Raw genomic sequence first — 22,792 nt, 5'->3', positions numbered from 1 at the left:
CTCCGCCTGGTTAGGGTTCGAGTTCGACGGAATTTTCCCGCCAAAATGAGAGGGGGGAGCGCGGCCGTGAAAAGAAGAGTCCTCGAAACCGCGGGCAATCCATACTATTCCCTCGGTCTCCCTCTAAAATTTGTTTAAATTTAGATGCATCAAAATATATCCAAATTTTAACAAACCTTTGACATGTTTCATGGGATGGAGAGTATTTAAAGTTCTAGCTTCACCAAAATTCTATATTTTGCATATCTATCTATTAAAACATTAGTGTATTAGTATGTGTTTGTTACACATATTCCCCTTTAGTGAAAATTCTACAGGAATATTTTCTCTAATTAGTTTTGAACACGGTTTACCTCATTCAAACATTTTTCATGTCATGTTAGATAGGACAACAGGTTGGATCAGCGTGCTGATACAACGATATGTGAATATAGGAGGACACCATCGACGATCATCTATCATATCCAACCTTCTCTTCTCCACGCCTTCGCTTTCTCCATAGGTGGGTTCAATCTTCTCTAGTGTTTTTGTCTGTGTCGAAATGGGTGCAAAACCCGATCTATACCTAGAGTTCTTATTAAAAGCTATGTTTTTAATAATTATGTTAGGGTAAAGTTATCTTGTTTTTGAACTCTGTATTAATGAAGATGTCATCAATAAATGATCTTCAACCCTTTGTTCAACGATTAGATCCCCTTCCTGACCTAAACAGGGGTCTTAGAAAAATTAAAATTCTGTAGGTATGAGCCTTAGAATCTTCTTCAATAGATAGATTTTGGATATACTATTTTCTCATAGCTATCGCTAGTAAGATTATCCTCATAATATTTATCTAATTGTTATCTTGAATGTATCTTTATGCTTAATAGATAACTGGTGATGCTAGAGCTGTCAAGAAGGCATTGTTTGCAGTATCAACCATCATCTACAAATGCCCATCAAAAGAGACCGATCTTCTACCCTTTGTTCAACGATTAGATCCCCTTCCTGACCTAAACGACGGTCTTAGAAAAATTAAAATTATGTAGATACAAGCCTTAGAATCTTCTTCAATAGATAGATTTTGGATATATTATTTTCTCATAGCTATCGCTAGTAAGATTATTCTCATAATATTTGTCTCAACTGCAACATCTTAAATAATGGTGGGGTAATGTGGTAGCCATTTCTCATCTTCGTTATTATTTTTTCAGCTGATGTCAGAAAAGTATAAGATTATTATATCATAGAAATAGAAAAGGTTTGAAGATCTCGAGATTTGACTATACTTTAATTGTTGGCATTGGTTGTCAAAAAAATATCTGTTCAGAAGTATACAAAAACTGAATAAATAAAGAAAATGTGTAAAGGTTGGTATTTATTGTCAAAACATTATCTGTTCGGAAGAGAACATATCTAGTGATACCACACCTTATTTGATACCATGATACCACTCTTTAAAATTTAAATTGTAAATATCCAAAAATTCGGAACCAAAATTTTAGGTGTTCACAAGATGTGTGTTTACATACCTTGTAACTTTCATAACCAAATTTGAAATATTCTTAGAGAAACAAAAAAGAGAAATCCAGCATGAATAGTGTCACATAAAGACAAAAACAGAAAATGCCACTATTCACACAACATTTGTCTTTTTTGTTTCTCTTTGTGTATTTTAAATTTGGATCTGAAAATTTTAGACAATGTAAACACATATCTTGTGAACAGCCACAAATTAATTGTAAATTTTTTTGTCACTTATAAATTTAAATTTTGTGAAGTGGTATCAGGTGTGGTATCACTAGATATTTTCCCCTGTTCGGAAGTATACAATAAAAGAAAATGTGTACTGACGTCGTGGTTGACCTTGTAATCATCCCACCCTGATCGGTGGGTTTGCAAGAGTACCAAGTTATTACTTGGGACTCGGCAAGAACCCCTACAGCTCATATTTGTTTTATGTTAGCCTATGTTTGGCAAGCTGTCTACAATAACACCTTCAGAACCATCAGCATATGATGAGATGAATCGACTATGAAAACAAATAGCAGCACAATAATGACTTCACGCATTGAGTAAATGTCACAACGAAGCACCAAGGCTGAAATTGATTCTCTTAAATCTTCTCATAATATTTGACAGTCACTTCAACAGATATAGGAAGTTAACTAAGAGGGTACAAAGTTCAGAAACAAGCTAGGCAAAACACTTCCCAAAAACTCAGGAACTTGCAGCTTAGAAGGACATCTCATGGGGCTTGTCACCGTCCCTGAGAGAGAACCGGGCACTAAGATAGTTCTTAAGCTCTGGGACAGCCTCGATAGCCTTGATCAGCTCAGCGTCGATGGCCTTCTGGTCATCCTTCTTGAAGTCAGGCAGGTTCTTGGTTGCCTGTAGGGTTCAACAGATAAAAGATAGAATTAGGTAATAGAATAAGTAAAGTATCATAGCAAAGACTGCAACCAGACTCAAATGGAGATTGTTCATGGATGTACCTCCTTCTCTGTCTCAAACAGCTCCCCCTCGGTCTTCTTGGCCCGGGTCTTCTTCTCCCTCGCGAAGTATTTGTCATCAAACTTATCAACCTTAACACAAGAGATGTCAACCTTTGTGGATGTGGCAATGACATAGGTCTGGTTCACACGGCGAACTGGCACGCCGTTGATCTTGAAAGGACCTGAAGAGATCAACATAGTTGGTTATTAGACATGCTACATTGTAGGATCATGAAACAGAGAAGTAACTCAAGTGCACAACTAGTTGCAGTCTGAATTGGCCATATAAAATCCAGTTTCCCATATCAATGCCTACTAGGCAATCATGCAATTAGATAATTTTCTCGTTATCAATTCCCAGACAGCAGGTCAGTTCATATATAACCTAACTCAAATAGAAGAGGGCCGCTGAATTTACATCACAACTTGTCCAGTACAAAAAGTCAATGGCAGCTTGTTTACAGCACAATATTACGTAAGATTGCCTGATGTCCACGAATAACATATATGCCAACGGATGCTGATACAAGTAGCGCAATCCCAAAAGAAATAATGCAAAAACTACATAAGGTATTTCATTTGCATTTCATTGTAGTTCCTAAGTCAGCTTTCTAAGCACACTTGCCAGTACAACGCCAATGTAAGAAGCGAACAAACAAAACCAAACGTTAGTAACAGGGTCGACGTAACAACAAGCTATACTAGATGTGGGTAACCAAAACAAGCGAGATCGTCTACCATGCAAATAATTGCTTTGGATAGCTAACCTAGAACGTAGTTCAGTAATCAGCAACGCATACAGCTAACCTGCTGGGCTACAATACAAGGTTATCAAGGAAAGCAACTGTAGTGCAGAAGGCAGCAGTGACTTACCAGTGATGAGGAGCAGGCCGGACTTGAGCTGCTTGAGGAACACCACGCGCTTCCCCATGTACCTCCCCGCGAGCAGGATGAGCACCGTCCCGGGCGTGATGGTAGACCTGCGACAAACCAAATCGATCTCAGCGTAAAGCTTCCGCACAACGGGATCGATCGAGAGAGAGACAGGCGAGGCGGGCAGGACGCGAGCACCTGAGCTTGGTGGGCTTTGGCTTGCGGGTGCTGACGGTGCGCGGCTTGACGTCGTCGGCGGGGTAGAACTTGGGCTCGGCGGCGGCGGCGGGCTTGTCTGCCTTGGGGAAGGCGCCGCCGTTCTTGGCCTTGATGGCCCAGAGGCCGCGGCGGTGGTAGGTGTTGGACCGCGACGCGCGCTTGATGCCCAGCGCCATCTTCGACGACGGAGCCATTGGGGGATCCCTGCGGTGGGTGGAGGCGGCGGCGGCGCTGCGGCTCGGGGAGGGAGGCGGCGGCGGTGGAGGAAGAAGAATGGACGGGCGTGCGTGGTCGCAGGTTTATATGTGTGCGGCTGCGCGGAGGTGGAAACCCTAGTTGGTTTCTGGACTGTGTTGCTGGGCTTTCTGTCCAGGCCCATACGGCCCGTTTTTGTCATAGTGCCAGGCGTAGTTTCTGGCCCATTATAAGAGCTAAAACGACATGGTGCTTCTCAGACTTCGTGCGTTTGTTCGTCACTTGCTCTCTATAAAAGCAGATTCAAGTTCGATTGTTTTTATGGTTCGTTTAGGCAAAATTATTAGTTCAACTTAGATCAATTAGCATTCCTGGTAATAGCTGTTCGGCTCCGCCTCTCGTATTGACTTAACATTGTCTCCCTCCCAATTTATAAATCCTACCCGTGTTCCTATTGTAAATTTAACTAAGATACATATTGCAAAACATACATCATTAGGATGTTCATATGCTCTACTTTTCAATGATATAACTTTACTGTTCTATAGTTTATATTGTTTTGGTCAAACAAATAATCTAGGGATACGCGCAGATCCTATAAACCGGTACTTAAGTATAAACCTGTGACACCTGCAATCATTTTGTATCAAAGCTTTCACATTTGCTTTGCGATTACAATATCAGAGAAGAAAAGACACGTGAACGAACAGGCGAAAAGCACAGACAGCAAGCAGAATGGAGTCAACACACTTGAGGACACACAAAAAAAGGCGATACAGTTACTCGTAACATCAAATTCTGGTTGTTTATGTAAATAGTAGCAAGCACATGCTTTGTCATACAAGAACTACCACAGAACGGTACCCAAAATTCACTGCTTGATGATAGCCAGCGCGAGTAGTACAATCCTTTGTTCGACGAGTCCATCGGCTCAATCGTTGCATCTGCACTAGTCTTCCCCTTTCCAAATGTCAGCAAACTCATCGGGTTCCAGGTGGTGCACCTTCTCATGCTCCCTCCGCCTCACCTTGGCCTTCACCTTGTGGGCATACTTCCCTGCCTTCTTCCGCTTCTCTAGTGCCCGGATCTGGTGAAATAAATAATCGTTAAAATAGGACCTATGAATGTACATGGAAGAAATGTAGATTTAACATCTCAGGAACTGCCTTGTGACAACTGAATCAAATACAGAATAGCACCTGAATACTGGTGAGCATACGATAACACTAAACTGTATTGTAAGCATGCGGATCAAACATTACAAGTTAGAGCCAAAACAAGGAGCGGAGTGGTGGAATAATGTGCAAGGAGTGTTTTATTTGAACACTACAAGGAACATCTGAAAGAGAGATAATTGTCAGCATGCCTTGCCATTCTAGAACACTTCATAAATTCCCCCCAAAAGAAATACTAGCATAGGATTACAGCAGCATTCAATGTCAGTCAACTTTCTAAGAGTTGACTGTTTCTAATCACACAAAATTCACCATACTATAACCATTCCGTGGTAATGGAAGAGGCTAACCCAGATTTTATTTGGAGATGTTTGGAACATTTCTACTATAGTCTACATCAACAGGTGAAAGCAATACCTGATTGGGAGACACGTAGAACGGGTTCTCGTACAATGTGGGGCCACCAAAACTACCGCCAAATATTTTGATCGGATTCAAACAGAACCTGGGACCAACCTACACAGAGCAATTCAGTAAAAAATTTGGTTAGCAACCACGAGCTATGTACACTGTCCAGATATAAGCTCACTGAACTTTTACCTCAACAAGTGTCATTTTGTCCAGGCCTCCTTTATCAACTTTGTCAATCTCATTGTGGGGAACAGAAATCTGCAAGCATATCACTTGCTAAAATTCAGATGATGGCATGATGCTAATAACTTAATTGGTTTCAAAAAGTGAAAGCTCATGAGAATCGATATCCAAACAGAGCAATACATCACCTGGTAATTTCTGAACCAAATGTGGTCATCCACAATGGAGAAGACAAACACATGATCATGAAAAGGTTTTGCCTTTCGATGATCTTTTGGAGTAGCAAAAATCTGCAAGTACAGCAATTCACAACGAGTGAGCTCTGAAGTTCTCTGAATAAAAGAAGAGCATGCCTCAATATAATTAACTTGAGCCTATAAAACTGATTCCAAACACAATATTATCACATCACTGATAATGAGCTCAAGAAATCATAAACACAACTCTATTTTTTAGCCCACAGCAAGCAATTGAAACACAAATATACTTTTACCGTACTTGGTTTGTCTATAACTTGAATTTTTAGAATAGAACTAGAGTTAATAAGAGTGAATCCTTCCTTGAAAGGCCAAAAACTGGATGCAAATATACACATCAGAGCAAATAAGCACATGTTAATCTACAACTACATTAGAGCAAATAAGCACATGTTAATTCAGTCCATATAAATATGATTTTATGATAAATACTTGTCAAAAAAGCAACTGTGATCTCTTCTGCCACCAAGTAAGAACCCAGAGTAAATAATAAAACAATGATTCTTGCAAAAAAGGAAATACATAACAAGATTAATACAGGTCATATCAGTTTGTGCAAAAGGCTGATATAACACATGCACGGAATGATGTAGCATGCCAAACCATCGACGTACTTGAGTTATCATTTCCTTCAAGAGCTTCCAGTGAGGCTGCTGGTCAAAATTTGAAGAAAACGTAAGCAGAGGGCGTGACCCTTTCAGATGGTTGCCAGTGAGCTTCAGTTCCTCCATAGTGTGAACTGTACGCAAATGTTACGGGATGGTTGGGGATTAGTAGATGATGACGCATCATGTAAAGCAACTGGATAACTACTATTGGTGTGAGAGTATACCAGCGTTGACTAGAAATTTCACTGAGGGTCCTGCGGGAGACTTGACCATCCACAGGTAAAGATCTTTCTGTTTTCTGCACTGCAATACACATGTGGAAGATGCTTCAGTATAGGAATTTGCAACTCTGCTTAATTCTGGAGCGTCGTCACAGTATGGCAACACATTTTTAAGATGCGGAAACATACTGTGTGGTTTACACTTTACAAAGCTCAGTAGAGCTTCATGTCATAGTAGCAAGGCTAACTTATTCAATGTTAAAGCTAAAGTTTAAAGGTGATTGTCACCAGACAAGAGTAACTTATTCAATGTTAATCGCACTATGACCATTCATATTATGTCATTCCCCTATCAACGTAGGCAACCGAACGGAGTATACATGTGTAATACCTCGAAGAAGAGGCAGCTGGAGCAGCTCCTGAGCTCGACGAGCTCGTTGAGCTGGCCGCCCTTGCTCTGCTTGGACTCGACCTTGCTGTCCTTCTTGGCGTGCGGCAGCAGCGACACCACGTTCTGCATCAGATGCCGGTACCTGCAGCGCAACACCAAGTCCAATCCCCAAAACACTTATTACACCCTACAACAAACATGGATTCCAACCACAGACGACAGAGGGCAGCGCGCTCACCTGTAGATGATGCGACGGGAGCACGTAACGAGCACCTTCTCCTTGTTCCGGAACGGCGCGCCGTCCTTGGAAGCAGGCTCGACGGCGGCGGAGTCCGGCTTGTCCTTGAACCCGAAGAGCGTGCGCGCCGGCCGCTCCGGCGCAGAGTCGTCGGGCTTCTCTACGGCCGCGGCGTCGGGAGCATCGGAGCTGCGCTTCCTCTTCTTCGCCATGGCCGGACGGAGCTGTTGCGGTGGGCGGCGGCGGCGGCGGCGGCGGTTGTGGGTCTTTGCGGAGGAAGGGAAGAAGGAGAGGGTTTAACCGTCTAGGGTCTTGTTGTGTCCGGTCCAGTGCTTGCTTATTAGGGCTCGTGTTTTCACGTCGAAATGGGCCGATGAACCGGCCCAGATAATGCTAATGGGCTTTAAACAAGTTGGGAGGAAAGTGGGAAGGGTGCGCCCGCCGACGGCAACGGTGGTGCGCTCCGGCAGTCCGGCCGCGGCGGCGGCGCAGAGTCAGGCCGAACTGCTGCACCAGCCTTCCACAGCTGCCCGTCACATTTCCTCCCGCAGTTCCACTCCCTCACCGTCCCCTCCCTCCGCTGCTCCGGTCGCAGATCGATGGAGCCGGAAGTTCGAGGAGGAAGGTCTGGTCATCGGTGAGTGCCAGGAGGTTTGGGGAGTTCCATACTCCGTGCAATACATCGCTTCCGCGGTGATTTGTTTACCTTTGTACTATTTTGCATGCATTTTGTGGTGATTCCTGGTTGGAGTCCTCAGAATCAAAAAACTTGCTCAGAGGCCACAAATTTCACACCAGTACCCAGTTCAATCTGCTGTCCGCCACATCGACTTAGTAGGTACTTACTCTTCAGCGTTAATCAGCCTTTGATATGAAAGTTAGTACTACTTATCTTATCAACGGTACAGAATTACAACTCATCATCGAAATCCTGAGGGCTGATAACCTAGTGACTAATAACATAGGGGAAGCCGAAAACTCTGAATATGTTCCTGAATACTGGTTTGGTTTATGTTATAAATGGAACCGGGGAGGTTGTCTCCCTGTGAACCTATAAACATAGGGGAAGCAGCTATTCTCTGTCCTTTGCCCAAACACACCACTAAAACACCGTTATTTCCTGGCTAAGAGTGAGCCTCCATGAAATGGTAAATTGGTGTTTCTTAAATAAGTCATCACCACTAGCTTTTCAGCTATAAATGCCGCTGGTTCCTAATCCTGCCACACACTACATTTCACTGTTTTCTTGCAGCTTGCAGTTTCACCCTTTAATCCTAGGCAGAAATACCAAAAATGCACACTGATTCACAAATCACAAAGTTATACATTCATGTCTGAACTCTGGTACTGGACCTATAAAGATAGTAGTACATGACGATTGCAGAAATCTACATTTATTTTTGAAACATAAGTAACATATGCATACGTTTCTTCTATGAAGTAGTTACTTTCCTACTTCCGTTTACCTACGCTTGAAGGAACCTCCACTGATGCTTATCATTTGTTGTACTAGTAATATATATCCATTATACTCTTATTATATCACACTGCCACTTTCATTCAAGAACACGCTCTTCTATTGGAGTGAGCTGATGAAGGAAGATGGGTCAGGGGGAGTGGGGATTGTGACGGATCCATCGAGCATCTGTGTCACTTTCAGCATGGTAGGCCGCATTGTCGGCTCCTCTTGGAGACACCACAATGCCACAGCGACGAAGCGTTCCACCTTGTTTATGTTGAAGATTGCCTCGTCATCACCCTTCACTAACAAGTCAAGCCGCCCACTTCTGTAGCAGTCGTTTGCCCAATATGTCAGTATTGCTTGTTCCTCATCTGCTATCTCTAGCTCCACATTCCGTCTGCAACTCACAATCTCCAGCAAGATCACCCCAAAACTGTAAATGTCCACCTTGGATGTGATCCCTATGTTTTTGAACCACTCGGGTGCGACGTACCCTCGAGTTCCTCTGATGCCCGTGTTCGTCTGTGTCTGATTTTTCCTGAGCAACTTTGCTAGGCCAAAGTCTGAGATCTTTGCCACGAGATTCTCATCAAGAAGGATGTTTTGGGGCTTTATGTCACAGTGGATTATTTGACTGTTGCATTCCTCATGCAAGTAGAGCAGGCCTCTTGCCACCCCAAGTGCGACTTGAACGCGGAGATTCCAGGTTGGCCTTGTACCACAGAAAAGGAATCCATTAAGTGAGCCATTGGTCATCAACTCATACACTAGAAGCCTCTCTCTTCCTTCAACGCAGAAACCGAGCAACCGCACCAAGTTTCTGTGGAAGGTCCTTCCGATGGTTTGAACCTCAATGGCAAACTCCTTCTCAGTCTCTGCGAGCATCTTATCAATCCTCTTGACTGCAATGCCAGTCCCAAACTCGTCTTGCAACTGGCCCTTGTATACGATACCGGATGCACCACTGCCCAGCTCTTCACGAAATCCATCTGTCGCCTGCTCAATCTCCTTGTATGTGAATGCTCTAAGAGGCAATGCCTCATAATTTATTGATTGTACCTGAGTTGACTTCTTTCGGCTAATAACGCGGTAAGATCCAAAACACATAACGGAGATGAGTAAAACAATAACCAGGACAGATCCTCCAAGGAGTAGTGAACTTCCCAGTATCCAATACCTTCTCTCTTTCTTCCATGCATTCGAGTTACTGCTCAACTGGGACCCAGGAGTACTAGTCCTGGGAACTTTGAGAAAAACTGATCCCACTATGGCACCGGACATTCCATTGGACAAGGGGCTCCTCTTTTTCCAACAAGTACTGTTATAGTGCACCGCAGCGACACAAAAGCAATCAGTTAAGCAAAGTTTTTGGCAATAATCCTCACCAATGGGGCTGTACCGCTCATAGTCGCCGAAAGGCCAATTGATATTGATCATTGGAAGGAGGCTGAATTGTTGCATAGATTCAGTATCATCCAAGTCACAGCTATGTGGAGCAAATTCTGGCTTGCAACCTTTGTACTTCCTCTCATTATCGATGAATGAGTACTTCGGTGGGCACTCACATTCCACACTCTTGTTTGGGTTGAAGCTGCAGTAGCTGTTGAACCCACAGACACCACTTCCAATCTCTGCTGAGATAACCTTGCAGAAATTCTGTGGGAGATAGTCCATAACTCTCCACTCCGTGTTCAATACACTGTTCTGTGCTGCCTTCCTGGGGTACACATATTGCCGGAACACGCCATCTGCGTCAAGTGTGGCACGTTTGTAGTAGTCTGCCGGTGAGTCCAGATTTTCTGACGTAATTTTGATTGGTTGGCCAGAATTTATAGTGTAGTAGACGGTGCCAGTTGTGTTGAACACAAGGCTTGAACCATTTCCACCTGTGTGAGAATCCCAATATGGAGGATCATAGCGGGAACTGGAGGAAACAGCCAAGGTGTAAAACCTTAGGTTGCCATCAAGCTCTACGCTAAGAACAAACCTTCCATCCAAGTAGTCGTTGTCCATCAGCCGACTGTGTAGGACTGCCCCTTTAGGCAGCACCTGGGAGGGGAGGATGGTGTCAGTTGGGGATGCAAAGCTCTCCCATTTGATGGAGCCATCTTTGCCATACAGCACAAAATTGCCAGTGTCGAGCATGCTGGCATGGTCGACGTTGGTCACCCCGGGATTCCATATCAATTCACCGGCAGGGTCCTGGAGCGAAAGCACGCCACCAGGTGTGAGCTGCAGCTGGGAGCCAGCTGGTACTGTTGTGTTGGTGTGGTCGTACCAAACAACAGTTTTGGTGGCGATCTTGTTAAACCAGATGGCGAGGAGGTAGACAGCGGGGTTGCTCTCGAGGGAGCGGAAGCCAAACGCGAATTCACCGGAGGATGAAATCCATGAGGTGTTTAGGCCTTGAGGTGTCAGCGTGGACCCTAATGTGATGTTTTCGGATGCTTGAGCATGGAAGGGAGCTTGGATCAAGAGGAAGAGGAGTAGCAGCGCCATTGTTGTTCGCTGAGTTCTTGCTTCTGCTAATGGTTTTATGTGCATCCACTGACCTTACAAGTCTCTTTAGGGTGATGTCTCGGGAAATTAAACTAAACCTGGTGTTGAACAGTTCAGGCCAGCAGTTTTATGCTAAACGTTGCTTGCACATGACATCAACGGGGTTGATCAGGAAGGTTCTTCTTGAGCCCGCCAACGTAAGGAAGGCCGCCATGCCAGGTTTCGATTCGTTACCGCTGCTCGACGTGGGTCCTTTGAAGACGAAGGTCATTTACTTCTGTGATGCACATGGATGACCTTGACCAGCATGATGGACAAGTGCTCTTTCTTAACGCTGACGCTTGCCGGCGGTAAGGCTCGGTAACACTAGTTTATGCCGTGCTTGGTCTTTTCTCCGCCTTGCTGGTGTTTTCACTTTTCAGCAGTCAGTCTACCTGCTCGTGTGGTTTCCTCGTACATGCTTGTTCTACTCGATTCAATTAAAGTAAAGCGCTAGGTTTGAATTTTGTGCTCAATGACGATCACATTTTTCACTCTTTTTTGTTTATCGGAATCTTGGTGGAAGATCTCTCTCTGTGTCAGATTGTGCTTCTTTGTCGTGGCGGGATTTGTGGTCTCCTGTGAAGATTTCATACGCTTACTAAGTTTCTTCAGGACTAACCGGCCAAATCGAAACGTTAATCTTATTGTGGACAGGGACGGTTGTTCAATACGAGGATATGAGATAAAAGAATGGAAACGCAAGTTGTACTATGTCGTGGCGGGACGTGTGCTCTCCTTTGAAGATGATGGTTGCTTACTCGCTTTTTTCAAGGGCCAATCGGATAAGTCAAGACGTCAATCTTGTTCTGGACCGAGGCAGTAGTTTAATATACTAAGTAATACTACGAGGTTGAAAAAGATTGATGCGACTGTGTGAGTGACTGATTCGATGCAAGGAATTAGCCCGCCTTGAATCTGTAGAAAAAGTCCTGCGCTGTTTGGAAAACATGGATTTTGTCCTAGTTTATGTCGAATAAAACTGGAGGTTACTTCGAACATATTGAGCTTGTGTCCGTTTGCGGATAAAACTGGAGTGTTGCGTTGAAGCTAGGTCTTTTTACGAAAAGGCCTAAGCTATTATCTGTAACCAACCCTTAGGATATTTTTACGAAAATACCTAATCTATATGTGTCCGTTTACGTCGGGCACAGACAAGAAAAATAGTGGCATGTCTCTACACCATCCCAACTAAAGTACCTAATTTTTTTTACCGCATGGGTCTATCATACATTGATTAGGAAGGAGAGAGAAACAAAGATGTCATTTGTGTGGCCAAGCACATGGGCCTGCCATGAGGCATTGTTTTGAGAGCGGGGACTATCTTCAGGGTGAAAACCTAAGATCGTTGATCGGGCGGCGACGGTGTTAGAGCACTGTTCCCTTCTTGGAGGCGTCGTTTTTGGAGAGTCTGTATTTCGGGTGTTGTCTTGGCGGTGGATGTATTGCTGTTGTTAGGCCTGAGATACTGTAGCGGGACTTTTGTTTCTTAGTTTTCTTTTCCTTTTTTTGGCTGTGTGCATCCGTAGTGCCATTAGGGTGGTGCGTTGTTGCAGAGGCTGGGTGTAATTGGTATCTTTTTTGATATTAATATATTCCCTTTATCGAAAAAAAACATGGGCCTGCCATGCATTAAGGGTGTGTTCGGTTCCAGAACCAAGTGGAATGGAACGTAACTGTTCCCCACCTAAAGCCAATTCTTGTGTTCGGTTGTGGAATGGAACGGAACCGAGTGGTTCCTCGAAAAGGAATATTCTCCCCATATGCGGAATGGACCTATTCCACCGAATTGGTGGAATGTGGTGGAACGGCAGTTAATTAGCCGCTATTAATTACGAAGCACTCCATTAGTCCAGCCGAAAAATAATTAGCCGTTGTTAATTATGATTTTAAGATCAAAAATACCGTTTGCCACTATTAATTATGATTTTGAGACAAAAGATTAAACTTTAACCTCATTTCTACTCTCCAAATTCCCCTAACCGAACAAAAAATAATACTAATTACGATTTTGAGATTAAAAAGGCCATTAGGCGCTGTTAATTACGATTTTGAGATTTAAAAGGCTATTTGCCATTATTAATTACGATTTTGAGATAAAAGTTTTGTTTAACCACATTCCGTTCTGCTCTCCAATTCCTCCAACCGAACAAAAACGGTACCATTCCGTTCCTCTTTTTTGTCCAAACCAAAAGCGGGGATGAAACCATTCCATCCCACGCCATCCCAGAACCGAACACACCCTAAAGGAGGAGTGAGGGGGGCAAGCAGACCAAACGAACGCGGCAAATTTGGTCCGTGTTTGCGTCTGGATGGACACTGCAGTCACTTTGTGTGAGGTCACGTAGGCGCAAACGAACATTTCTGGTCCGTTTGCGTCGGACCGTTCGAGATGCCCTTAGGAGAACAAAATCCGTTCAAGAAAATAAAATTACGGTCCGTAGGCAAAGCTCGTTGCCTCGTATGGCTTCGGACGTACCGGAGGAACGAAAGCTTGTAGAAGCAGCGATTAGAGAAGTCGACCAGAAGATGCCAGCGAAACGATCTAGAGATACCGTGGGCCAGGAGATTATCACAACTCCGGTGGACAAAATGAAGAGGGGGGGGGCATAAAACTTGCAAGTTCTCCGACGAAGTCTGGTTGATCTTGATTAGAGGGAGAGAAACTTGAGAACAAATATATGTTATGACATCATCCCCTTTGCAAGACACCGACGCCGCAAACAAATGCAAATCACGCTAGACTTAATGCATGCCGATCGACACCCTCCACCAACTCATCGACGCCACTTCGAGGAAGGACATATACATTCTAGATTCAAAGGGCCACTATTGTCATCACCACCGATGCCCCAACTTCACGGTGACAAAGAACTCGGTTACCAGGGATGGAGCTAGCAGGCCGGGGTGAGATGGGGCCATGGCCATCCTATGCTGCTTTTTGTTTGTGTGAAAATACCCCATATACTATATGTGTAGTTGATCTCCAAATTAACCCAAATTAGGTGTATGGCCCCTTCCACTTATATAAAGTTCAGATTGCCCTTCTTATTTTTTCTATGGAATCTCAGTTCATTTTTTGTTGTTGTTGTTGTGCTGATTTATATATATGTTTTGGGATGAAAAGCGGCCTAATGAATACGGCGGCCCAGGTAGTTGCGGAATCGAAGCAACCAGCACAAGTGCACAGCCCAACAGGAAACCAGCGACCCCAAGGACCTTTCAGCCCACGTGGACGACGAGCACTTGTGTGAAGAAAAGCCGGGAGAAGAGCAGAATGAAACGACGGGAAGGAAGGGGTGATGGAACGAATAATCCCACCTCGCGGAGCTGAGCCGAAGCGCGCAGCACTGGGCACTACAAATAGGAGGTGAGGGGCTAGCTTTGAAACTTGCCTTAAACTAATGAGTAAGGAAAACAAAGCGGTTCGGTGAGAGCCGATCGCGGTGCGGGGGCAAAACCCGCACGGCAATTTTTGCAGGGGGAAGAGGCTGGCGCGGGTACGGACACTGCTTACTTTGCAGGACTTGCCTGTGCGGGCCTCCCTACCCACCAAACCACAACACAAAAATATTTTACTAGGTGATTATTATAGTTTCAAAATAAGTGTCTAAACTTTTTTAAAAGAAATTCTGGACTTATTTCCAGCGTGTGTTTGTTCACTTATTCGGTCAGTATATCATCCTCCCTAAAAATCTAAAATCTTTTATAAGTCAGACCAAGGAGAGTATGATTCCTGTTAATATGGACCATCTGATCTTAGCAAGTTCACTTTTTTTTCTAAAAGAGAGGATAGTGTGGCCTCTAGCCCAATTGAAACGCAATCATTTTCTCACTATGTGGATGTGAATGACTTGACAAGAAAGTATTGTCACTCTCTCCGTCTCAAAAGAATACAAAACTAACACGGTAACAGCCTCTCCAAGCTGGGCATGGCCGCATGGGCAGCCCGGCCCGGCCGGGCCGGGTCGGGTCGGGCTTGCACATTGGGCTGGGTTCGGGCCTGATTTTCGAGCCCGAACGTCGGGCCGGGCCGGGCTCGGGCTTGCATAAAATACAGTTTAAGCCTAGTTCGGGCCGGGCTTGTCGGGCTTTTGGCAGTTCGGGCCGGGTTCGGGCCTAATTTGTAAATCCGAAGGTCGGGCCGGGCCGGGCTCGGGTCTGGGAATTTCAGTTCGGGTTTTTTCGGGCCCGGCCCGAAAACCCGGCCCGGCCCGAGAAATGCCCAGGTGTAGTAGAGACATCGACAAATCTCCAATTCTCACCACGTGTCATGCATAGGTTGTCCTGATGCATGGAACTTGGACCACTGGAGACTTCCCAAGGATGAAGCCAAGCTCCCTACTCGATGTAAGTACGAGTCATACAAGACTTAACCTAGAGCCTCAAAAGAGTCTCTGGGCTCTAACTCCCCCTTCTTGTATTAAGTTGGACGTGAATGGACCTCCACAAGACAAGGTGTCCTTGACAAATGACCAAATCTACCTTCAATGGTGGTGGATGGTAAAACTTGGTCCACTAATATTGAAGGGATCTTGGTCTTTGAATTCCTCGTTTATCTTTCTTGTCTTCATTGACTTGTTGACCAAACTGCTTTGCTCTTCTAGTCTAGGAAATACTAGATTTGTCCCTTGGTTGAGGAGGTGGTATTTCTTTTAAGGGAGGGCGAATGTGAAATTATCTTGCTTTATATAAGAGTGGAAGCCCAAAAAGGTGAATTAGGAATTTATCTAGTAGGAGACGGTAGCCTTCTCCCTTTGGCCGTAGACTCTTGTCACCTAGATTTTGCTATAACTTTCTTGATCTTTGTCCATGTGGATGCTATGTAGGCTTTGACGGAACTCCATATAAACATTAATTATTCACTCTGAGAACGACATGTGGCGGGATTAGTGGCCATGTCACAACAAGGTGATACGTGTTGGTTGGGCACTGATGGCATGCTGCAATAGATGTAGAGCATAACTGACACTTTGTAGCAGGCTTTATTTCTCTCGAAACACACTTACATCATCCATGGTTACATAAACAATACAATCGGGAGGTTCCTCCTGCCACATAGTGAATTGTGGCCCCTCCTCTCTACTAGCTAGAAAATTAGCTGCCTTATTGGCTTTCCTAGAGCAATGAGTAAATAAGACTTGAGCAAAACTATGACACTGAAAAGAACATTCCTTATAAATTGCCGCCGTCTGGCCGATTCCAACTGGTAGAGTTTCCGCCATTCTTCGTCCCTCGGTGCACGACCTCTGCAGAGGCAACATCCTCAACAGAGAGGAGAGTGGAGTTGTTGCTTGCAATAAGCATACCATTGACATCAATTGTCGGTTAATGCTTCATACTTTCAGGTCATATGTTTTGAAAGGGTTTATGTGTAGTTTTTAGTTTGGTATTTGTGTTCTCTTTTATGTAGTAAAGAGTGATTTTAATTAAACTTGTCATTAATTTCGAACCACTTAGTTTCTTCCATAATTCCTTTGTCCAATTAGAGAATCCAGTTTATTCGCCTCTTGATGTTAGCGGCCTTAGGAAAAAGCATGTGTTACCGTCTCCCTTCTTAAGCGGCCATACGGCGGTGTGTATCTACATGTGCAAAAGACGGATTTACCCCTTATCTAACAAAACGTGGTGGCGGGCTCTCGTCCCTCCCGATGTGGGACCTCCATCCTCGCATGGTGTTTGGCCCTAGATGTTGTCGTGCTGAGCGGAGCTCGGAAACCGGGGTGGCGTCTCTGTATCCTTTTGTTGGTGGCATGCCCCCCCAAAAAATCTAACCAACAAAGTTGTGCTAAATCCGAGTTAATTAAAAGAGACCAGAGGGAGTAGTAATAAGCCATAGAAAAAAACAAAATAACAATCGCCATTCCTCCGGGATAAAATTCCAAATCTGTTTTGGAACCATGCTCGCATAGGCGGAGAGCCCACCTCTTCTCCATCACCACCACAACGACACACGTCGCGGCTTTCTTTCCTTCCTCCCTCTCTCTCCACCAGCCATCAGCCATCACAGGGACGCAGAGATACCTTCCTCCCCCAAGAAAGGTCGAGATCGTGCTCTGAACCTGACGCCGACGGCGAACCTCACCTCACCTCACCTCACGGACGCCGCATCCGATCTGAGAGCCGCGCCTCCCCCCTCGCCGGAATCTGATCCCGCACCTTTCCTCACCTATCCTGTACCCAAGCCCCGATCCGTCCCACCCAATGCGGCTATGAAATCTCCCCCGCAGTCTCCCGCAGCCGCAGCCGTGCCGCAGTGCTGCCTCCGCGCCGTAGCTTAGCGCCACCCGTTCCAACCTCACCGGCATCGCGATCTTGGATATTCGTTTCTGAGGTACGTATGAGCTTTTAGTAGTAATACATGCACAAGTGAACCCGAACTAACCCTCCACAATTTTGGAGTGCACGCCCGGGACACACCGTGTAGATCCGCCCGTATTTGGTTCGTACTCGAGCTAGATCATGCCAAGGCACGCTGCAAGTGGTTACCACCCTTAAGACTTCTGCAGTTAGGATTGGGTGCCAATCATTAATCTTCTAACTGGAGAGACGGTTAGGGGCTTAGGGCTTCCTATGAACACATTATTATGAAACAGGCAGGATCGTAACTGGATCACACACCTTGTTCTCACAAGGTTTCAGTGGTTATGCTTGTGGCTGAGCACTTGCCTCATGCAAGGAAAACAAAATGCCAAACATCAGCTTACGAGCGATAACTCTAGAATGTTCATCAGTTAACGTAGATGTCAGTGCTTGTGAACTGTTAATTGCTCAAGCTATAATGCTGGGCATCTCACTTATGGGTTTCTGAGGCAACCAGAGTAAGTATTTGGCTTTATGTCAATTGTGCGTGCCAGAACTTTTAGTCTTTTCCTTTTTTTTTTTAATGCAGGAACATTAGAAGAAGCAATTAAACCCCAAGGATGCGGAGGTTCAATCCCTTTGGGGGGAAAGCGCAGGCTGGATTGGATGGCCGCACCATTGATGTAAAAAACGTGAAGATCACGGTGCGCAATGCCATCGCGCAGGGAGGGTTCTCCTGCGTGTATCTTGCATGCGATGCGCTGCACCCGTCAAAGCAGTATGCACTGAAGCACATCATTTGCAATGATTCCGAATCGCTTGATCTTGTCATGAAGGAGATCCAGGTGATGAATCTCCTCAAAGGGCATGCCAATGTTGTCACACTGGTTGCCCATGATGTTTTTGACATGGGCCGCACAAAGGAGGCGCTGCTTCTGATGGAGTTTTGCGAGAAGTCCTTGGTGAGTGCAATGGAGAGCAGAGGTACTGGTTACTATGAGGAGAAGAAGGCACTTTTGATATTCAGAGATGTTTGCAATGCGGTTTTCGCTATGCATGGGCAGTCACCACCAATTGCGCATAGGTACAATGGAACGAGTCATTTACAGATACCAAAGCCATATTTTATTCTCATTCTGTAAGAATGCCTTGTGATAGCCATGTTTATCAAGTATCACTAGCTAGGTTTCTGCACAGTTATGCTGTTATTATGTTTCACTATTTAATTAGTTGACTTAAGTTCACTTACCAACTACTGGAGTGCTGATACATTAGTAAACTGAGTTGACTATTGCTATTTGTTTGCCCGTATTACATTTGTATATTCTGGCCTATCCCTATACCTTGTAATTTGGCTTTCTGTGTGTGAAGAAATATCATATGCAAGCAGTTCTTACCTGCATGACTGTGGTGTGAGCGAGGGACTTACTTTCTAGTTGTTGCAAACCATTTTTTACATTCTTGTATTCACCAAGATCTTACATTCTGCCTCCTTTCTGTAGGGATCTGAAAGCTGAAAATGTTCTTCTTGGACTAGATGGTGCATGGAAACTATGTGATTTTGGAAGCACATCAACAAATCATAAATGCTTTGACAAGCCAGAAGATAGGGGGATTGAAGAAGATATCATTAGGAAACATACAACGCCTGCATATAGAGCCCCTGAGGTTAATAAGCTGTCTGCATGATCGATAACTTTTTGTACAGCCTCCAGTGATCTTATCTGTGTGTTCATGGTTTTTCAGATGTGGGATCTCTACAGAAGAGAAGTCATTAGTGAGAAAGTCGACATTTGGGTAAGTCTATAACATATGAATATGTGGTTTTCATGGTTCATATACCTGAATAGTAAGCAAGTAAACTAATGCCACATCATGTGCTATATTTTCTGATTTAGTCAGCGTTACTAGGTCCATCTCCAAAGTTATAACATAACGGGGAAGTGATTTATATCTGAAAATAGTAATAAGCAAAGTAATGTCAGAACAGAATGGTTATATTACAAGATCACAACTATAAGCGTCAGCTGCAAAGTACCTGGGTCAGCTGCGAAGTACCTGAATAGTAAGCAAGTAAACTAATGGCAGGACTGATTTTAACACTTTCTATTCCACAATTCGCAGGCCCTGGGATGCCTTCTCTATAGAATATGCTACTTCAAATCTGCATTTGATGGAGAGTCAAAGTTGCAGGTCCTTAATGGAAACTATCGCATTCCAGAGCAACCGAAGTACAGCACTAGTGTCACAGGGCTGATCAAAGATATGCTGGAAGCCTCTCCAAATGCCAGACCAGATATCACGCAGGTGATTGGACATTCATCTCCATGGTACTAGGTTAGTCATAGAATGCTGCATGTAGTCTTAGGAGCCACATAAGCATTGTTTATTATTGGCTGATGTTCTGTTTTGTCCAATTAACAGGTCTGGTTTCGTGTTAATGAACTACTGCCTCCCGAGTTACAGAAAAGTTTACCTGATGGGGCCTCAGCAGCCATTTCTATGGGCTTGCAAGATGAAGGTGTGTTTTTCTTTAAATGCTATCTATAGGGTATACACTTTGTCGATCATGTGGGGTACCTCTTAATTTATAGTAATGGTTAGAATATGACAATCTGTAAAGTGTAAACTTAGACATGACTGTTTCTTCTGCTGGTAAAAAACTGTAGTGGCGCTTCACCTATTTTTCTGAATATATTCAATACTTTAATTAGTGGTGTTTTCTGGACAGTTTGGACTTTGGAGTCTTTTGTAGAGTATGCGATCATATTTAATAAATGTAATTTCTTTTTGTATATTTATAACTATATTGATTGTATTTGAAGGAATATAGAGAAACAAGGATCCTTCGAAAATAGGAAAAGGCAGTGTTTTGCATTAGTCTGCATTTTGTTATGTATTCTGTCATATCAGTATGCATTTGTTTTGGGTTAAAATTAGGAAGTGTCATTACGAAATTTGGCTCTAGGAAACTTATTTCGGATGAAGCTGAATTTTACATGTCTTCTAATGAAGTAAAAGTCCTCATCTATTCATAAGTCTGATATCACCTAATTATATGATTGTTTGATGAGCATTCCATTTGAGAGGGTGTTAATGGTAATGTTTGTATTGATTGTCTTATGATCTCATTTTATTATTTCTGTGGCATCTGACTGGGTCAATCACTACATTGTCATGTTCTAGATAGTGCATTGCCATGTTTGATAAGCTTATGTTCACTTAACCTTTCTATCATCACCTTGCAGCGCACAATGTGGTAGATTAAAGTATTCTAGTCTGATTGCTTATTATAAATATTCACATAAGCGATAGCACAACTGGTGAATGACCAAGGTTACTGTCTCACTTTACTATCATCTTGTTTCGCCTCTGTAGGTGCTTATAAAAGAACACATGTGGCGCCTAAAAGGAGCCCCCCTCCGCCTCCAAGAGGACAAACTGATAGTTCATCATCTCATGGAAGTGCAAATGCAGCAGATGCACCTCTAGGTGCATTCTGGGCGACACAACATGCACAGGGCTCTCAAGTTGCTGATAATAAGAAGCCTATGTTCGACGAGGAACCAATTAAACCATCACCTTCATCAAAGTATAACCAAAGCAGGGTGGATATCAGCAGCAGTACCCCTGGAGATAGGCATGGTCATTCTGGTCAGGCTTTGCGAAATACAACAAGTAACATTGTTTCCAGTAATGGACTTATGGGTGGTTCGGACACAAATCTTTTCATGGAACCACAAAGTTCTGTAAAAAATAAAGCATCACAATCACAAAGCAAGACAATATCTGGGAAAGATCCCTTCAACAGTTTTGTCGCAGACTTTGATGCAAACAATCTGCATTTGGGGACCGCTGCTACTGGTAAGACGTCTGAGCTTGAAGCTGAAGTGTCCAATCTGAAGGAGCAGTTGAAGAAAACCACACTGGAGAAGGCTGAGATGACGGCCAAGTATGAAAAGCTGTCAGCAATCTGCCGCTCTCAGCGTCAGGAAATCCAAGAGCTGAAGCGCACTGTTGCTGAGACTACACCGCCGCCTTCAAGTAAAGTCAGCTCAAGGATACCAGAATTTAGATCTCAGGTGCTTACTCTATATCTATATCTTGTACAACACATTTGCTTATCTATGAACATTTCTAGCATCTTACGTGAGACTTACAATCCATGTAGCGAAAGGAGAAGATCGAAGGGACGGTGTGGGAGCTTGAGCAAGGGATGCTTGCAGGCAACTCGTCGTTACCCAGCTCCGAGGCCAAGACATGGCAGGCATTCCCAGAGGCGAAAGCTCAGGCCAGGCCAAAGGTCGACCATGCAACCAATGGGAGGCAAAACTTAACAAGGAACACAAATGCAGGGCCTTCCCCTGATGCGTGGGGTTTCAGCACATCATCGGGGAGTACTGCTGCTGCAGCACAGATCAACAGAACAAGTGCGCAGGGGAGTTCCTCCCAGAGATTCAGCACCGGGGTAGCGAAGAAAGTAGATCAGCCATCAGGATGGGCTGGATTCTAGCTTCTCATCATTGTGCGGTAATCTCGATTCTCCGGGTTCTGTTTGCACAATATCCTGTGCTACTGCCAATTGCGAAGGATGAGATGAGTCGTGATTCTTGCTTGCCGAAAATTGGTTTATTTTAACTCTGTCCATAGTTGGCTGAGCCGACCTGGACATCGGTTTTCTGGGGTCGTTTGTCATTAACTTGTTAATAAATCTATATGTTTATAGATGTATATTTACGTGTACCTTGTATGATCATGTGGAACTGTGGAAACATCCCCTTTAACTTGTTGTGTGTGATACTTATGTTTAATATGTTGATTACTCACGGGCTAAACAGGCCCATATATATAGCTGTTTCACGGTATTAAGTTGAGGCTTTCAACCAAGCGTTCCTTGCCAAACAAGGATGGAGATTGGTCACAGACCCTGAATCGCTGTGTGCACGGGTGCTGAGAGCAAGATATTTTAGAGGTGGTGACTTTTTATCCGCAGACTGTCCAAAGAGGGCCTCCTACACTTGGCGAAGTAGTATTCTCGGTCAGGTCAGCTTACCATCTGGCTATGCAAAGGAAGAGTAAGGTCAGCTTACCATCTGGCTATGCAAAGGAAGAGTGCAACTAGAGGGCATAGGAGGTGCGCAGAGTGCCCTGGCCCTCTGGCAGTATATGCAGCTGTGGATTAGGCTGAGGGGCGTGCAACTATCTCCTGACCAAGACATATTGGTTTGGCGTTGGACGATTCTT

The 22,792-nt window shown here is 44.2% G+C and overlaps 4 protein-coding genes and 1 non-coding gene across 5 annotated transcripts; 2 read left to right on the top strand and 3 right to left on the bottom strand.

The window, feature by feature from the left end:
- Positions 1 to 2,059: 2,059 nt before the first annotated feature.
- On the bottom strand, positions 2,060 to 3,804 carry LOC124685906 (60S ribosomal protein L6-like). The gene is made up of 4 exons (XM_047219929.1): positions 3,546 to 3,804; positions 3,348 to 3,454; positions 2,475 to 2,656; positions 2,060 to 2,370 (listed from the first exon to the last, which is right to left on the bottom strand). The coding sequence occupies exons 1-4, from the start codon at positions 3,758 to 3,760 to the stop codon at positions 2,215 to 2,217; spliced, it is 660 nt and encodes a 219-aa protein (XP_047075885.1). The 5' UTR covers positions 3,761 to 3,804; the 3' UTR covers positions 2,060 to 2,214.
- Positions 3,805 to 4,526: 722 nt separating this feature from the next.
- LOC124685905 (ribosome biogenesis protein BRX1 homolog 2-like) lies at positions 4,527 to 7,463 on the bottom strand. The gene is made up of 8 exons (XM_047219928.1): positions 7,246 to 7,463; positions 7,008 to 7,149; positions 6,620 to 6,698; positions 6,402 to 6,526; positions 5,719 to 5,820; positions 5,537 to 5,605; positions 5,354 to 5,452; positions 4,527 to 4,848 (listed from the first exon to the last, which is right to left on the bottom strand). The coding sequence occupies exons 1-8, from the start codon at positions 7,455 to 7,457 to the stop codon at positions 4,711 to 4,713; spliced, it is 966 nt and encodes a 321-aa protein (XP_047075884.1). The 5' UTR covers positions 7,458 to 7,463; the 3' UTR covers positions 4,527 to 4,710.
- A 1,358-nt stretch (positions 7,464 to 8,821) lies between these two features.
- On the bottom strand, positions 8,822 to 11,206 carry LOC124685904 (G-type lectin S-receptor-like serine/threonine-protein kinase LECRK2). Its single transcript, XM_047219927.1, has one exon. It carries the CDS (start codon positions 11,204 to 11,206, stop codon positions 8,822 to 8,824), a length of 2,385 nt encoding a protein of 794 aa, XP_047075883.1.
- A 3,430-nt stretch (positions 11,207 to 14,636) lies between these two features.
- Positions 14,637 to 14,793, top strand: LOC124693993. Its single transcript, XR_007000423.1, has one exon. It is a non-coding gene; the product is annotated as a U12 minor spliceosomal RNA (small nuclear RNA).
- A 3,367-nt stretch (positions 14,794 to 18,160) lies between these two features.
- Positions 18,161 to 22,334, top strand: LOC124691227 (AP2-associated protein kinase 1-like). The gene is made up of 7 exons (XM_047224497.1): positions 18,161 to 18,632; positions 19,051 to 19,216; positions 19,295 to 19,345; positions 19,673 to 19,855; positions 19,973 to 20,069; positions 20,927 to 21,630; positions 21,720 to 22,334. Exons 1-7 carry the CDS (start codon positions 18,169 to 18,171, stop codon positions 22,059 to 22,061), a joined length of 2,007 nt encoding a protein of 668 aa, XP_047080453.1. The 5' UTR covers positions 18,161 to 18,168; the 3' UTR covers positions 22,062 to 22,334.
- The last annotated feature ends 458 nt before the right edge of the window (positions 22,335 to 22,792 follow it).

Source organism: Lolium rigidum, chromosome 2, assembly GCF_022539505.1.
Source record: "Lolium rigidum isolate FL_2022 chromosome 2, APGP_CSIRO_Lrig_0.1, whole genome shotgun sequence".
NCBI classification, from domain to species: Eukaryota; Viridiplantae; Streptophyta; class Magnoliopsida; order Poales; family Poaceae; genus Lolium; species Lolium rigidum.
Note: the sequence above shows the minus strand (reverse complement) of the source record. Positions and strands in the feature narration are given on the sequence as shown.

What these genes read in the sequence shown, in the direction of transcription:
- LOC124685904 (XM_047219927.1), bottom strand. Translation starts at nt 11,206, where the DNA reads ATGGCGCTGCTACTCCTCTTCCTCTTGATCCAAGCTCCCTTCCATGCT.
- LOC124685905 (XM_047219928.1), bottom strand. Translation starts at nt 7,457, where the DNA reads ATGGCGAAGAAGAGGAAGCGCAGCTCCGATGCTCCCGACGCCGCGGCC. An exon ending in GAAATTTCTAGTCAACGCTG is followed by an intron (nt 6,527 to 6,619) that starts GTATACTCTCAC and finishes ATTTGCGTACAG; the next exon opens with TTCACACTATGGAGGAACTG. An exon ending in ACAAAATGACACTTGTTGAG is followed by an intron (nt 5,453 to 5,536) that starts GTAAAAGTTCAG and finishes TGCTCTGTGTAG; the next exon opens with GTTGGTCCCAGGTTCTGTTT.
- LOC124685906 (XM_047219929.1), bottom strand. Translation starts at nt 3,760, where the DNA reads ATGGCTCCGTCGTCGAAGATGGCGCTGGGCATCAAGCGCGCGTCGCGG. An exon ending in CGGCCTGCTCCTCATCACTG is followed by an intron (nt 2,657 to 3,347) that starts GTAAGTCACTGC and finishes TGATCTCTTCAG; the next exon opens with GTCCTTTCAAGATCAACGGC. An exon ending in TGTTTGAGACAGAGAAGGAG is followed by an intron (nt 2,371 to 2,474) that starts GTACATCCATGA and finishes TGAACCCTACAG; the next exon opens with GCAACCAAGAACCTGCCTGA.
- LOC124691227 (XM_047224497.1), top strand. Translation starts at nt 18,169, where the DNA reads ATGCGGAGGTTCAATCCCTTTGGGGGGAAAGCGCAGGCTGGATTGGAT. An exon ending in GTGAGAAAGTCGACATTTGG is followed by an intron (nt 19,346 to 19,672) that starts GTAAGTCTATAA and finishes CACAATTCGCAG; the next exon opens with GCCCTGGGATGCCTTCTCTA. An exon ending in CCAGACCAGATATCACGCAG is followed by an intron (nt 19,856 to 19,972) that starts GTGATTGGACAT and finishes TCCAATTAACAG; the next exon opens with GTCTGGTTTCGTGTTAATGA.